The sequence below is a fragment of the Calypte anna genome, chromosome 1 (genome assembly GCF_003957555.1).
Source record: "Calypte anna isolate BGI_N300 chromosome 1, bCalAnn1_v1.p, whole genome shotgun sequence".
Lineage (NCBI taxonomy): Eukaryota > Metazoa > Chordata > Aves > Apodiformes > Trochilidae > Calypte > Calypte anna.
Genome location: NC_044244.1, coordinates 167,510,757 through 167,526,540, shown reverse-complemented (window position 1 = coordinate 167,526,540; position 15,784 = coordinate 167,510,757). Strand labels below are relative to the sequence as shown.

The window sequence follows — 15,784 nt, the reverse complement described above, 5'->3', positions numbered from 1 at the left end:
AATTACTCCACCAAAAAAGTCATGTACTAATTAGCACTGTATCTGTTCTGAAGAACACTAAACACCAACAAAGGTACATATATACTGTACCTTCAAATGGGCAGTACTCTTCTCTTCAGCAAAACCTATAAATGTAATCTGTAAAATAAACACATGAACATATTAAGGTACCAACTTCTTTGTTTTCTGCAGGTAATTGGAGTTAAAAATTCTGCAAGCTTTAGCATAAAGCTTCATTCTACTGCCATGGAAACCACATCTTAGGGCAGCATTGCTTAAGCAGTAGCACAAAGTCTTATAAAGAACTGTACTGTTATGCTATTTGACTTGTGAAAGATTAGATCAAACTAAAGAGCATATACAGAGTACTTAAGCCACATGTTTGCATGTAATACCCAAGTAGACAAATCCCTAAAAAAATATAAATGTTCAATCTCAAAAAGAAACCCAACCTCCACATCTTGTCAGGATCACAGAATATGTCAGAAATGTCAGTTTTACCTCAGCTTTTTGTGCTTGTGGACAGGGGATGTACTTTATCACACCCTGTCCCTCTCTTCTGTCTAAAGGTGTCTTTCTATCATTCAACATGAACAGACAATAGTCACTATTTTGTCCTACATTCATTCCTCAGTGTCAGATCATCTATTTTACATCCACTATTCAAAATGCATTTCAAATATCAGACTTCCTCCATTCTCATTTACTACTTCCCTAATGACAAATGAATAAGGCAGCTGCATGCTCAAAAACCCCCTCCATTTTCAAAACAAGGTTGTAAGAATATAGATTTCTCTTCCATTTTGTAGATATGAAATAAAGGACAATGATCTAATACTTCCACTGATGTTTGGACTTCCACTTTCCCTGTGAAATGGAAAAAGAAATGGCTAACAAACATCTCTGTTTTGATCTGTATTTGAGTTCTGAATATGTTATTTCACTGTGTGACAAAACAAAAAACCCAAAACAAACCACAAGCCAACCCAATCTTTCTTTTTGACTGCAGTAAATACTAAAACTTGAAAAACTCTGACTTGTTTATTTCAGGGGGTCTCATGCTGGGAAGCTCCTGTGCACTCAGAAAGACTTTCCTGTTTACATCCATTTACCCTTATTTCACTTATGATAACATCAGAAGTAAAACAATGTTTCCCTGTAGCATTCCAAATAGCTCCAGGCAAATTACAGGTCCCCAGCACTGTATTCACTGGGTTAACTACAAAACGATCCTTCTTGAACAACATAGCCTTGAATTCCTACTTTTTTCTTCAACAGCATCTGCAAGACACTTTTGAACTTCTATATCTTCTTATCCATACAGTACCTATAATATCAACTGAACACCTCCAAACAAGAAGCAAGCCAGCAAACAATTTCAAGGACTTAGGAAAAAAAATAGTTTTCTGAAGAACATTTTGGGAGGCTTTAGTGTGGCTGTTGGGGGTTTTTTTGGTAGTTTGTTATGTTAGGATTTTTTGGGTTGGGTTGTGGTTTTTTTTTCCTGGATGTTTGCTCTTGTTTTCTTAGATATATTTTCCTCTTCCTCAAGATATCCCACAGGGATAACTCAGTGTGCAAGACAGGGCAGTATGTAGGAGTTATAGCTTCACAAAAATGAAGGCAAACCAGTCCCTGTGTACACTGACAGGCCAGCAGACTGCTGTCAAAGATATCACATCCCTGCTGAGTCTACCTGGTTTTGTCTCAATAACAACACTAATTTGGATTTCTTTATTGTGTCCAAACTGCAGTTTCCACAGAAAAATAATCACCTTTATTACCATGAATATGTCTATAGTGTGTACACCAGTACAAATGTTGTTGGGAAGAAGATAAGTGAAATACAAAGGCCAACAGACAGTAACACAAGTCTCTTCTTTAAACTTAAAGTAGGGTATGAGACACTGGATTTGAAGGTTATCATAACTCACAGGTACAGGAAAACCTAAATTATGGCTTTCCTGAGCCTGAGTAATTATCTGTGTCTTTCCTTACATTTTCATAGGAAAAAAATACCTGTTCTGTGACACAATATTGACCCTCTTACATTCTACCAGAGGGCTCTTAATTGCTTGAGCTAATAAGGTAACTAAATATAGTCAGCTATCTATCTTCATAGGGACCATTATTACAAGGATATAAAACACTTTGCCAGCTATTTGCCAGGTTTTGCTACCAGATTTAAAAAGAAAAGCAGAGGGGGAATGGGATAGGGGGGGCAATGTTTCAGGGTTTTCAGAGATTCTAGAGTGTGGTCTGTCTAAAAAGGCACAAACAGACAAGGTCTTGCCCATGCTTCTTTGCTTCCTTACCTCTAATCTACCACAATTCATCATCTTTCACAAAATCAGCTTCTTGCCTCCTCCACAGAAGTTTCATACAGCCACAAACTCACCACCAACCAGTCCCAAAAACTTTGGTGTTACCCAGGCTACCCCAAATAATCTGCTGGTAAAATCACATGCCTCTTCCCTTCTTACTGTTATTCCTTACCTAATTGTCAGGGTAGGGTAGGGTACCCTTACCCTAACCACTTCCTGAATCTTAATTTCTCCTAATCTCAGCTACCCTCCCAGGACAGTTTAGATCATCCTCTCCTTGCCAGGCTTGTCAACTGCTACTGAGCAGTCTTCTAAGACACTTAATATGAAATACATTGTACACATTGCTTCTTACTTTTTCCTTTTCCCTCTTGAGAAGCTGTTGTTAGCCTTGTCACTCAAACAGCTACAGTCATTCTTCCTCACAGCTTGACATTTACCTAGATGTCCTGCATTCTGTCCAGGTCTACTTCTCTCCAGCTTGTCCAGCTTTTGGCCCACCTGTATTAATGTAAAAGAAGTCTAGACCTGAAATGCTGAGCCTTCAACTTTCAGTGCTGAGTACAGGACAAACAAGAGCTATCACTTTAAAGTTCTATCTTCAGATCTGGATCAAAATGTTCTGCTATTTTTTTAGTATACCATCCCTACAATCTCAGTAACAGGAGTGCTCACCACTATAGCACACACAGTTGTAGAATTCTTACTAAAATCTTTTATCTACATATTTTAGTTTCACAGATCCTACAAAGGAGAGAAATGGAATCTTGTATTGAAAAGAGATCTGACATTTCTACACTGACTTAATTCAAGAATGACACTAGGGGGTACAGGTTTTAAGCCCAGTAACTTGTAGCATTGTTCACATTTACTATACTGCAACTTCCCATACTGTTCTGAGTTAATGATTTTCTATCATAGCTACAAAAAAACCCATATATATATATATATATAAATTATTAGGTTATGCCAAACCTCAATAAAGTTATCTTGTTCTTCCCGATTCAGATATTCCTCTGCTGATACACTGCATAATTCTTTCCTGCTGTGTAGCAGTGACTTCATACAGTGCAGTACACCTTCACCAAAATTCTGAAAAACAATGAAAAAAATGTAAGACAAAAAAAAAAAAAAAAAAAAAACCAAACATTTTCAGTCCTGGATACAGAATCCATCCAACCATCTACCCATGTCCTCACAGGTTTCTCTACTCTTAAGTAGTATTTGAAATAACTTTCAATGATCAACAAGTCTGAAGTGTAAATTTACTTCAGGACATGGAACTGAAAGAGGAAATATTCAAGCAATGTTTTTATTCCAAGAGAAGTTGACCATTCTGCATTAAAAAAAAAAATAAAGTGAGGATACTTGGAAAAAAAGAAATAGATGAATCCATGAAGAAATCCAAGCCCCATCTATTCCTTGCATCAAAGCCTGTAGACAGAACTTTTCCATGAGCTTTCCTTTAAAAAGAATTAAAAGCAAAGTTGGCCCAAAAAAGTAATGGAGGTGGCTTCAAAAGTCAGTGTGGAAGAAAGCAAACAAACAAACAAAACCCCAAGAAAATCCACAGGCATTCTCTTTTCCCATTCCTTGAGGAATATGAAACAACTGTAACAATCCCATGTAAATACTTGCTGCAACATCTGTTACAGTTATCCTTCTGGTGACATGCAAGCAACAGATGTCTAAATCTTTAGAATCTTTCTCCCAGTGTGACAAAGTGAGCAAAAGAATTACTGCTCATGTCTGAAGTCAAACAATGCAAGTAGACAGAAGCAAACCAAACCAAACCAAAAAATCTTGTTCATTCAGCTTGCAAAAAAGACCACATCATCTCACTTTAGAAAGTTAACAGCTTTTGTATCTTAAAAATTGTTATCTCCTCTAGCAAGTGGTAAGGTTAAGAAGAAAAGTAAGATCACGATTGGCACTGGGACCAGTGCTATTTAACATCTCCATCAGCAACGTGGACAGTGGAACTGACAGCAGGTCAAGGGAGGCAAGTCTCCCCCTTTACTCTGCTCACCCCACCTGGAGTACTGTGCCCAGTTCTGGAGGAACTCAATATAAGAAGGACATGAAACTTGGAGCAAGTCCAGAAGAGGGCCATGAAGATGAACAGAAGACTGGAGCACCTCTCCTATAAAGAAAAGCTGAAAGAGTTGGGGTTGCTCAGCCTGGAGAAGACAAGGCTCTGGGGAAACCTTATTGCAAGCTTCCAGATCCTGAAGGGGGCCTACAGGAAAGCTGAGCTGGGGAGGGGCTTTTTGCATAGAAATGTAGTGACAGGACATGGGGTAATGGCTTCAAACTGGAAGAGGGTAGATTTAGTATAGACTTTAGGAAGAAATCCCTCACTAAAAGGGTGGTGAGACACTGGCTAGGTTGACCGGAAGAGCTGTGGCTGCCCCCTCCTTGAAAGAGTTCAAGGCCAGGCTGGATGGGGCTTTGAGCAACTGGGTCTAGTGGGAGGTGTCCCTGACCATGGAACCAGATGGAACTTGATGATCTTTAAGGCCCCTTCTAGTCCAAACCATTCTATGATTCCATGATAGGGCTATAAATTATTATTATGGTTATTTATTCCCTAAGTGATTGCTCTGTTAAAAATAAAGTAAGAAGTCAGAGTGTCCAACTTATTTAAAGTTATTTCAAATTTGCACACCTCCTTAAACAATAGAATCATAGAAAGTATGCAAAATACATAGTAAAATAGTAGAAGTGCTTGATTGCCAAATCTAGTCAAAGAATGTTTTGAGTTTCCTGATACTCCCACAGCAAAACCAAACCCTTTGTGGTAAAAATTGACCTTACATATTAAGATTTAAGCTTCAAGAAAATTAATTGGGGTTTTTTTCCCTGTAGAAAAAATGGCATTTAGTATAATAATATAATAATAGAATCTCAATTGTTGCAGTATGGCCACTGTCACCATGTTTCTTCTCATAGTGATAGAAAATCAGAAATGCACTTCTAGAATAAATAGACAAAAGCAAAATAAAGAAAGTGAAATTAACAGACACAACACATACAAAGAGAAAAGATCTTGTCTATCAGGATTTCCATAGATTATTTACACTGACATGTAAAGTTAAAAAAAGTTTACTAAGAGAACTGTTTCTGGAAAAGAACAATTTGCCCAAATGGAGATAGCAAAGGGCTCTTTTGAAGATACAGTAGATGTAGGTCAGTAACCAAGTTCCTAAAAATGTATCTTGTGACTGAATTCAATTTTCAACATCTTTATTAAATTCAGTGGGAGGAGGGAAGTAAATATGTAGATGAAACTTGATGATAAGTCAAAGTAAGCAGGTCTCAGCAGTTAAAGAGGAATAATAGTATAGCATCTGGGAAGAACCTGAAATGCAATTGTATGAAGTGAAGCTATGTCCTTAGAACCTAAAAGCAAGCTTTGAAATAGAACTGTGAATTCACAAGCTGGGAAATAAAAGACCTGAGCTGACTTCTTAATCATGGCACAGCAATGAATGGTTAGTCAGATACAGCACTGAAAACAGCTCAGATGACCCGAGTAAGCATCCTTCTGTGAAAGAATTGACACCATCTGAGTCACTGAGAAGGACATCCAGTGTAATTGCACACACGGTATCATCCACATGTAAAAAGAAGATTAACTCACAACAAGCACAGAAAGTAGGACTATGAAGGATAATCACTGGGATGCAGAGGCTTTCATACAAAAGCAGACTAAAACCTTAGTTTAAAAAGTTTCCAAAACCCAAGGCTAACAGAGAGCAGATCACAAGCTGTAAAAATATCACAAGGGTGAACATCTGCGAAAGAAAAAGATATTAAGCTGAATAATAATCATATTAATGAATAAACAGGTATAAATTTGCTGTGTATAGCTTCAACCTGGAATTCCTACATTTCTTAGATATTACAGAAGAGTCATTTAAAATTACTTAAGAGCAGTAGGTTTGGTTTTTAAATTTTCATTCATTTTAAGACTATATTTAATAATTTTTCATATTCCTAAAAAATTGTGCTTGTGACAGCAAGGGACTGAACAGTTTTACATATACCCTCCTATCCAACAGACAATGAAACCACATTTCTTTCACAGCTCCAATCTAGGAGAGAGAAAACAACATCAGAAACTGAAAACAAGCAAGTTCCCAAGACTATCAGGTCGGTTTAGTTAAGGACAAGAGGCCATCTTCTACAAAGGAATGTAATTTGTTTTTATAAATATTACAGCTACTTTCAATATACATTGGCACACAGGCAAAAAAACCCAAGCAATCTAAAAGGCTCTACTTAGTAGGCCACTGTACTAATTCTTCACAGAAATTCATAAGTCACATGTCTTGCAAGAAATGTGACCTCAATCATGAGCACAAATTTTGAACTTACTAAGTCATACTAGGGGAAAAACACAAACACCTTCAAACATGCACAGAGTAAGACAGACCTGAACAACAAGAATCCCTGACGTGCCCCTAGCTCAAAGTTTAGCATTGTCCCCTTTGTTGCCAGCAAATCAAGAAGTCATTTATTGAACTTCCATGGAACACTGGAAGAAATTCTATACTGACCAGTCTCTTAACCATTTGAAACAACTGCTCTCTAACATTTCAAACAACCCACAAATCTGTAAGTGGCCAGATCTGTAGTGAAATCATATCCAGTTCTAGATAGTAATGTTTACTTTGCTTTTAAGTAACAAAATAGCTCTTACTGATTTCACATGCTGCAAGATTTAAATGGACTGAATATTCTGAAGTGTTTTTGTAAGAATGGAAACTTAGGCTTTAAATGTGCATACCACAACCATGCACTGATGTCTTAATAGCTACTGCAACATCCTCTGTTAAGTATTACAAAGAGGACATGAATCAGACAGCAATCTGTGAAGCAACAGAAGATGAAACATAGTGTGATTCCAGCCATCCTACTGCCTGGTTCTGTGAGAAAGAATTAAAGTTCCACACCAGAAGCTGCCTCTCCTCAGGGAGAAACACAGAGGAGGCAGCTACAGATCAAAAAGTTGGAGTCTGGTTGTAGAATGCTGAGACACCTAAGAATGGCGGAAATCATGTTCCTCCTAAAAGCACACAGTCCAGCATGCCTGATGGCAATTAACAGAGCAAATCACAGACCTAGTATGTTAGGCAATCACTAAAATAGGTAAGGAATCACCAGCCATTGTTAGTATTAGAAAGACATTTCTGTGACCCAAAAGTCTAAAAATCTAGGGGAAGTCATTGTTATGTTTGGTTTTTAAATTTAAGAGGAAAAAAAAAAAAAAAAAAAAGAGGCAGACTAAAAACATCCTCCACAATCCACTTCATGTTCAGGTTCAGAATGCAGAATGACTCAACTGTACTTGAACTTGATTGCAGCTGGAGATGTCTCATAAACACACAAAATAAAAGGTTTTATACTGTATGCCTTAAGTGAAAGAACATCATCCATAATTACAAACTTGTTATGAATGGCAATTAACATTCATATCAAGACCTGGAACAACTGATTAACTGCTTGGTAGTCCCATAATACTTACCTTTGCCTTCAAGCAATTTCTACAGGACCTATACCACAGATTCTGCTTCCTTAAAACCAGAAAATCTGCTTATGGAATAAAATAATGTAATTTTCATGTGACAAGACATTTCCTTGCTCTCCTCTTAAGCACTGCACACACTTTTAAGTAAAGAATTTATTAGTAATGAAGAAAGACCTAGAAAAATACTCATCTGTATTCAATGATTATGATTGGGTAATAAGTTTGTTCAGAATAAATTGCAATTTTCATTTCAGTAAAGGCTTGTAGCAAAGTTGCAAGAAAATTTGAAGGAAGAATATTTATGTTCTCCAAGATAAAGTGGCTAAACTTTGATAAATAAATAAATAAATAAATAAATTCTGTTAGAAAACCCTCAATGATATCTTTCCTAAGTGCTAGACATACTATTTTGCAAAGTACTCCCTAGAAGTTTATATGGGCACAAGGACAAGCCAGTCAAGAAAACAAGATCTAAAGATAAAGCTCTTACAGTAACTCATAACACAAACTTCACAGAACAGTTTTCAGTGTACTTGTATTTTAATTTCTGAGATACCAACTTGAAAATCTGTGCTCAAAATGAAAGCTATACTCCAATAAACAAGGGAAATTTTAGCAAATAAATACGCCATATTACCTTAACACAAAAGGCAAAGACAAGAGGTAAAAAGTAAGTAATCTTTAAAAATTATTCTGTATCCCAATTCAATTATGCTAAGTATGCCACAACATAAAGCAAAGACAGTTTCTTTGCCTCCTTACAATGTTAGACAACCAATGTTAAAACATATAAAGAATGAAAACAACAAATACCCCAACCAAACCTACCATTTCCCTTGGTTCATTATCAGACTGCAAAATTCAGCTTCCAAAAAAGACCACATCATCTCACTTTAGAAAGTTAACAGCTTCTGTATCTTAAAAATTGTTATCTCCTCTAGTGAGTGGTAAGGTTGAGAAGAAATGTAAGATCATGATTGGCACTGGGACCAGTGCTATGTAACATCTCCATCAGCAACATGGACAGTGGAACTGACAGCAGGTCAAGGGAGGCAAGTCTCCCCCTTTACTCTGCTCACCCCACCTGGAGTACTGTGCCCAGTTCTGGAGGAACTCAATATAAGAAGGACATGAAGGACATCCTTAAAAATTATTCTGTATCCCAATTCAACTATGCTAAATATGCCACAACATAAAGCAAAGACAATTTCTTTGCCTCCTTACAATGTTAGACAACCAATATTAAAACATATAAAGAATGAAAACAACAAACACCCCAACCAAACCTACCATTTCCCTTGGTTCATTATCAGACTGTTCTGATTGAAAAGCTCTGAAATGCTGGGGTTTTTTAAATAGAGATAATTACCTTTTTCACAGATATTCTTGGTTTCATTCGGTTGCCTTGAGTCCTGGCGTACTTATCCATTTTACCAATTTTATTTGATGAAAGAAGTCAGCTCAGAAATACCTAGGAAAAACATTCATACTTGATTATTTTGTTTCCCATTTATTTGTATACAGCTTGAAAATGCAAGTAGACAAAACAAGAAGCAATAAAAACAGTTTAAAAAGCATTTTAAACCCAAAAAGATAAAACAGTAAGCCATCCATACTGATTGCTGCCTTTGAAAAAGTTCTGCCTTAATTTTTAAAATGCTGCACAAAGTATGAAACGCACCTTAGTGTCCCAATTTTTCTTTACCTAGGTTTCAAGGCTGCTTTGAATGGGCAGGGGAATGTTAAGAAGACATTGTTTCACTATTGCTGATACTCCGGGGAAGTATATCAAAAGATTCCTGTAGCATACAACACACTGCAACTACTCTTTAACAGTGTCAAGAGGAAAATACAGTGCTTAGGCACTCAACCAACCAGCCTATTTATTTCTGTCAACCGCAAGCACTACAGACAAACACATGTGACTCCTGCTTAGGTTAACATGTATCAACAGTCTCCTTCTCTGGCACAGCTCCGGGCAGTTCTGTCTCTGCTGGCAAAACACAGGGGACCAATGATGCATTTACCAGCACTCTTTACTTCACCAAAGTTGGTCAGAAGAGTTTCTGCTCGAGTCAAGTACCCTTAGAGAGCTCAAGTCTAATTCTAACAACAGGAACAACAACAAAAAAAAAAAGTGTAGCAATTAAAACAAGTTTTTCAACTTACCCTGTTTAGTCTGCATAAACAAAAATAATCTTGCTTGTTTCATTCACCTCTACATCTGCCAAAACAGGCAATAAGTATAGTGTGCTAATAAAGACAGAAAGGATGTGCTGGGATTTTAAGTCCTCTGCAAGTTTTAATACATACATCCTTTCCTTCCCATGGTCACACAGTTCAGCCATGGGAAAAAAACCTAAAATACCTCCCAAACCATTCAAAACAAGCAAGGTAAAGAGCAGATACATGTAAAAGACAGTAAAGTAAAAAATAAACACAAGGCACCAGAGCAGAGGTCTCCTTCACACAATTGACTGGCTTGGTTTCCTCAGTCTCATCTCAGGCACATATTTAACCTTTATATGGGGAAGAAATCTTACTGAGGGTTTGTTCTCCAATATACGTAATTTAAATATTAAGAAGAGCAGGAGCATCAAGTAACTGCATTATTCATCTTCCCTCCTCAAGAATGCCATGGTAAGAGACTGTTTAGTACATCTATTCATATTCCACCTTGATTTCTGCTTTCCTTCAAACAGATGAATTTGATAGAATCTTAGGAAAAAAGTTACACTCAAGTAAATAAATTGCAACATCTTGATTTCTGGAGCACAGCATCTCTCATTAACTGGATGTCCAAGGTTTGGGAAACTAAGGCAAGGATATAAAGCAGATAGGTACATATTAGATATTATGTATCATTAGAATATTAGATTTTATATATCATTAGAATAAACACAAATTAAAAACTGAACAGTAAGCTTCTGTGAATGAAAGATTAAAAAACACAACAATACTTCTGTTAAGATTCATGTGTTAAAAAAAAAAATAAAAGAAAGAAACAATATCAAGCAAGAAAAAGAAACATGCTTCACTGGTCCCTACTGCAATATCTGAAATGGCTAATCCACTCTGTTAATCTAACCAGATCAGGGCAATATTCCTAGATACATCCTTGTCCTAAGAAGAGTCACCTATGGGAAAAGCTGGTTTCTCACCTAGGGTCAAGTCAACCACTTGAGCTCTACATTTTTTGACTGATCACCCCTTGCAGCAAAACCCTGGCACAGCAACAGCATGGAGATGTTTTTATAATAGTGTTGGGTCCCACAGTATTTACTCAGGTAGAGTACTCTACAGTTACACTGCCTGCAGGGATTAGGTTAAGTATTTTTCTGTAGCATCAAACAGTAAACTCTGGAGACCCAAGTATCCACATAGAGCCACCTGTAAGATAACCTACCTCATGAAACCAACAGCCTTGTAAATCACAGCACAAAGACTCTGAAAGATGCTGGACAGGGTCTGTACTGGCTTATCAACAGAACACCATAGACATTATGTTTTGTCTTCATCCTGTTCTTCTACAGCCTCTCTCCAGCACCTACAGCATCTCAACTCACCATCATCCACTTCAGATACATCTGAAGGGATTCAGTTATCCAACAATGCAGCAAAATCTGAACGTGTTCTTTTGAATATATAAAATTGTCACCCTCTTTCAAAACAACAGTGGTCCAATCATCTGAGAACTATGGAAACCTTCCAATTAACTGGAAAGGAAGTGAAAGCACTGACAAAGAAAACAGCTTGAAATAACTTGTTTCTCATGAAAATAAAACCTACCATTGAAAATTATTTTTACTTTTTGATATTGCATTTGACTATTAAATTTCATTTCTTCCTTCTAAAAACTAAAAAAAAAAATTTTAAAAAGGCAACAAACAGGAGAAGTATCAACTGTAAGAGGAACAGTACCTTCCTGTTGCTAACTAGCAGTTGACACACACACACAAAAAAAGATAAAATCGATCATGTAAATAGCTGATAAATATACACACCAAGTTTAACTCTCTCTACCCTTCTAGCAAGCTGGATTCACGTTACATCTATTTTCCCAGTGATTTATTGAGAAACACCTTCCTCCTCTGACCACATATGAAGCATTTAGTTAGCTTTTACAATCTTGTTCCAATGTATTTAAGGAGCAAAACTAAACACTGAAATCAGCTTAACGGAATCCAATAGGAATTTTGCCATGGATTTCATCACTTTGTATAAATTTATCTTGTGCTTAAGTTTATCAAAAGTCAGTGTGCACAGACAAACACTACCTTTTGTCTGTTAAATGCAAATGTTCTGACTAAATGTCTTAAACAGCTGTACAGGAATACCTGTACATATGTATCTCTGTGTTAAAAACACAGACATGAGGAAATTGAACCACAGAGACAATACATGTGAATGATATGTAGTATGTTATTATCGCGTGGCACTGTTGACAAAAAAAAAGAAAAAAAGAAAAGGAGTAATTTCTTTTTTTTTTTTTTTAAACAAAAGTACTTATTTTGCCTTCAACACAATGACCTGAAGCAGTGAAAAGAACTTTGCTGATGATTAGCAAAAGACAGGTTTAATCAACTACTGAGCTCTGAAAGTTTCATTACAAATGCCCCTGTACTCAGCACTGGTGAGGCCACACCTCAAGTACTGTGTTCAGGTCTGGGCCCCTCAGTTTAGGAAGGAGATTGAAGTGCTGGAGCAGGTCCAAAGGAGGGCAACCAGGCTGGTGAAGGGACTCCAGCACAGATCCTATGAGGAGAGGCTGAGGGAGCTGGGGGTGTTCAGCCTGGAGAAGAGGAGGCTCAGGGGAGACCTCATCACTCTCTACAACTCCCTGAAAGGAGGTTGGAGCCAGGGGGGGGGTTGGTCTCTTTTCCCAGGCAACTCTCAGCAAGACAAGAGGGCACGGTCTTAAGTTGTGCCAGGGGAGGTTTAGGTTGGATATTAGGAAGAAATTCTTTACAGAGAGGGTGATCAGACATTGGAATGGGCTGCCCAGGGAAGTAGTGGATTCTCCATCCCTGGAGATATTTAAAAAGAGACTGGATGTGGCACTCAGTGCCATATTCTGGTAACTGCAGTGGTAGTGGATCAAGGGTTGGACTTGATGATCTCTGAGGTCCCTTCCAACCCATCCGATTCTATGATTCTATGATTCTATGAAATATGGAATTAAAAATATCTTAAAAACAATATGCATTCCATTGTAACCTTAGCAAAACAATTATAATTGAAAACCAAATCAAACAAGCCTACACAGACAAGTAGGCAGAATAGTCTAATGGATCCTTCTCTATTTCTCATTTCTAATGATTCATCACTTTCACTGTTGGCAATCTTGCAAAAGTCCATTTATAAAATGACAAGTTGTCTTGACCACATCCACACTAAGAAAAATGGGGAGTAGGGGGTGTGAGGGGGGATGTTGGTAAAATACATCAGTGTTTTTCAGCATTAATGACAGTTATGGAAGGTAAGGATCTTCTTTTTTGATTCTAATAATTTTACACTGCATTTTTTGGTTACATAGAGTGCGACATGAATACCAAACTTTACCAGTTTCAAAAGACTCCTTCCTCTGCCTAGTTCATTGCTAAAAATCATCACGCCCACCTTCCCCTTGGTCTCAGGTCTGGTTTCCCAAACACATCTAAGGGAAAAAAAATATTACAGAAATACCCATTACTCTAGATTTTATGGTTTGTGGTTTGTATTTCATACATAACACAACTAAACTGATTAAGTTGGGGACTGTTATTCCCAAAGAAGCAGCATTTCCTCAAGCAGCCTTATTTCCCCTTAGAAAAAAACAGAAAGCACCCGACAAACTTTTTGGTTTGGTGGTGATGGGTTTTTTTGTTTTTTAAATTGTAGCAAATGATCACCAGAAAGTGGGAAAATCTATTTTACTTATTTTCCACAATAAATAATACTTTCTACCACTGTACTTCATATTGTATATACTTTATTAATAGAGTATATACCCTGAAAGATATGAAATTATGAGACATCAACCAAGATGGCATAATTCAATTACTATGCCTCAAAACAGTCACCTGGCCTACAGAACATAAATACCCCTGACAAATGGGACCAGCATTACTGAATAACACTTAATGCTCAATAATTAATTGAATACAGGCAGTACATATCACTTAAGGCTAACTGTTCAATTCTGAAGTAATCCTGCAAATACAAAGCAAAGTAAGACTCTTCCCAAGTATAATATGAATAAATTAAGTGCATTGTGTTATCACTGATTTTAGTGTTACTGACCTTGTCCAGATACAACAGAACTTTTTTCCTCCCTATCTCACTCTGGTAATATATCAAGGCTTCAGTAAGCAGACTGTAAAACAGGATATGCAGTTCACAGCCTTTTTTTTTTTTCCCAAGTGGATATTATCGGGGGAAAACAGAGAAAGGTCCTTAAGTCGTAATAAAGAAAACCCCTCAAAGGAGCCAAGAATGCAAAAGAGCAATGCTTGTGCCTCCTCCCTTCAGGGAGGAAAAGAACCGGGAGGAGGAGATGGGGGAGGAGGGGGAGGAGACACTTTTAAAAACCGAAATGCTGAGAACGGGGTGAACTTATTTAACCCATGTGCAGCAACCACAAGCCAACCAATGCAGGAGGTAACGCGAACTCACTGTGCCCCGGTGCATCAACCACAACAACACAGGCACTACTCTGTCTCCGGCCGAGACCGCAGACATTCCCAGACCAGGGGGTCACCGCACTTCCCACCCGGCCGCTCCACCGGCGGGCCCTCTGCGCAGGCCGCCGCGCCTCCCAAGGGGCTTTCTGGGAAGGGAGGAGGGAGGGATGCTGCGAGCCCCACCACCCTCGCTCTGCGGCTTTCGGAGGCAGAGCGCAGCCCCTACTCCTCCCACACACACACACCCCCTACGTCCCCCTCTCCGCGCAGTGCTACAAGGGCGTTCCGCGGGGCTGCGCCCTCCCCTCAGGGGGGTGCCCGCCGCCGCGGTAGACCCGCAGGGCCCGTGAGGAGCTGCGCTGCCCCAGGCCACACAGAGCGCGCTGGGGAAGGGTGCCAGCAGCGGGGAGAGGAAGGGCGACGGAGGATGCTCTGCCCCCCGGAGAGCGGGCCACCTGTGGGAGCCCTCCCCGCCTGACAGGCCGCGCCCTGCCTCAGCGCTGACCCCCGCCCGGCGCGGGGACAGTGGCGGTGGGACCCTTACCCCCGAGTAAGACAGCGGCGGGGGGGGGGAGGGGAGGGGGCCGGTTGGTGGGAGGGGTAGACAAGAACGGCCGCCCCGTACCTGACTGACTCCTCAGCACCCGGCAGCCGCAGCCATTTCACCGCCAAAAGCAGCGGAGCACACGCACGGCCCCTCCACCGCCGCCGCCGGCCCCGTCACCGCCGCGGCGCAGCTCAGCTCAGCTCAGCCCAGCGACCCTCGCCCGCCCCGCCCCGCCCCACCCCACCCCCTCCCGGCTCCGCCCCGCCCACTGGCGCGCGCCTCCGCTCTCGCGACGCTTCCCACCAATCCCCTCCCCTTCGGCAGCGGGGAGGGAGGGAGGAGGTGGGAGGGGGAGATGTGGAGTCACGTGGTGTCTGTACCCGCGTTCCCATTGGCGGCCGTCCCGGAAGAGCCTCGGAGAAAGGGGGCGGGGGCGGTTTAGAACGGGGCTGTTGGGCGGGGCTCGTGTGAAGGTTGGTGTGCGCTGTCGGTGGCTGTTGTGGCCGTTATGGCCGTTACCGGCTCGTGCTCCCCTCACAGGAGCAAGTCCCGGCTGGTGCCGGCCCCAGCCCGGCCCTGGGACGGACCCCTGGCTTGTTCCAGCCCATCTCCCCAAGGCGCTTTCCTAGAGATGGCGTAAGCCGGGTGGAACTCCCCGCCACCCCCAACCGCCTCCACCCCTTCCGCCGGGTCTCTGCCACCAGTCCTGTCGGCACAG

At 40.1% G+C, this 15,784-nt stretch overlaps 1 protein-coding gene across 3 annotated transcripts in view; it reads right to left on the bottom strand.

Annotated features, from left to right (window-relative positions):
* Nucleotides 1–15,302, bottom strand: part of AKAP11 (A-kinase anchoring protein 11) — a 41,986-nt gene extending 26,684 nt beyond the window's left edge. Inside the window, exons 1-4 of one of the 3 annotated variants that reach the window (XM_030447287.1) lie at nt 15,145–15,302; nt 9,227–9,328; nt 3,300–3,416; nt 91–138 (exon numbers count right to left, since the gene is read on the bottom strand). In XM_030447287.1, coding sequence (XP_030303147.1) covers nt 91–138; nt 3,300–3,416; nt 9,227–9,286 — 225 coding nt within the window. In that variant the 5' untranslated portion in view covers nt 9,287–9,328; nt 15,145–15,302. The remainder of the gene's footprint in view (nt 1–90; nt 139–3,299; nt 3,417–9,226; nt 9,329–15,144) is intronic. The other 2 variants (XM_030447279.1, XM_030447273.1) reach the window with 2 other exon arrangements.
* Between the last annotated feature and the right edge of the window lie 482 nt (nt 15,303–15,784).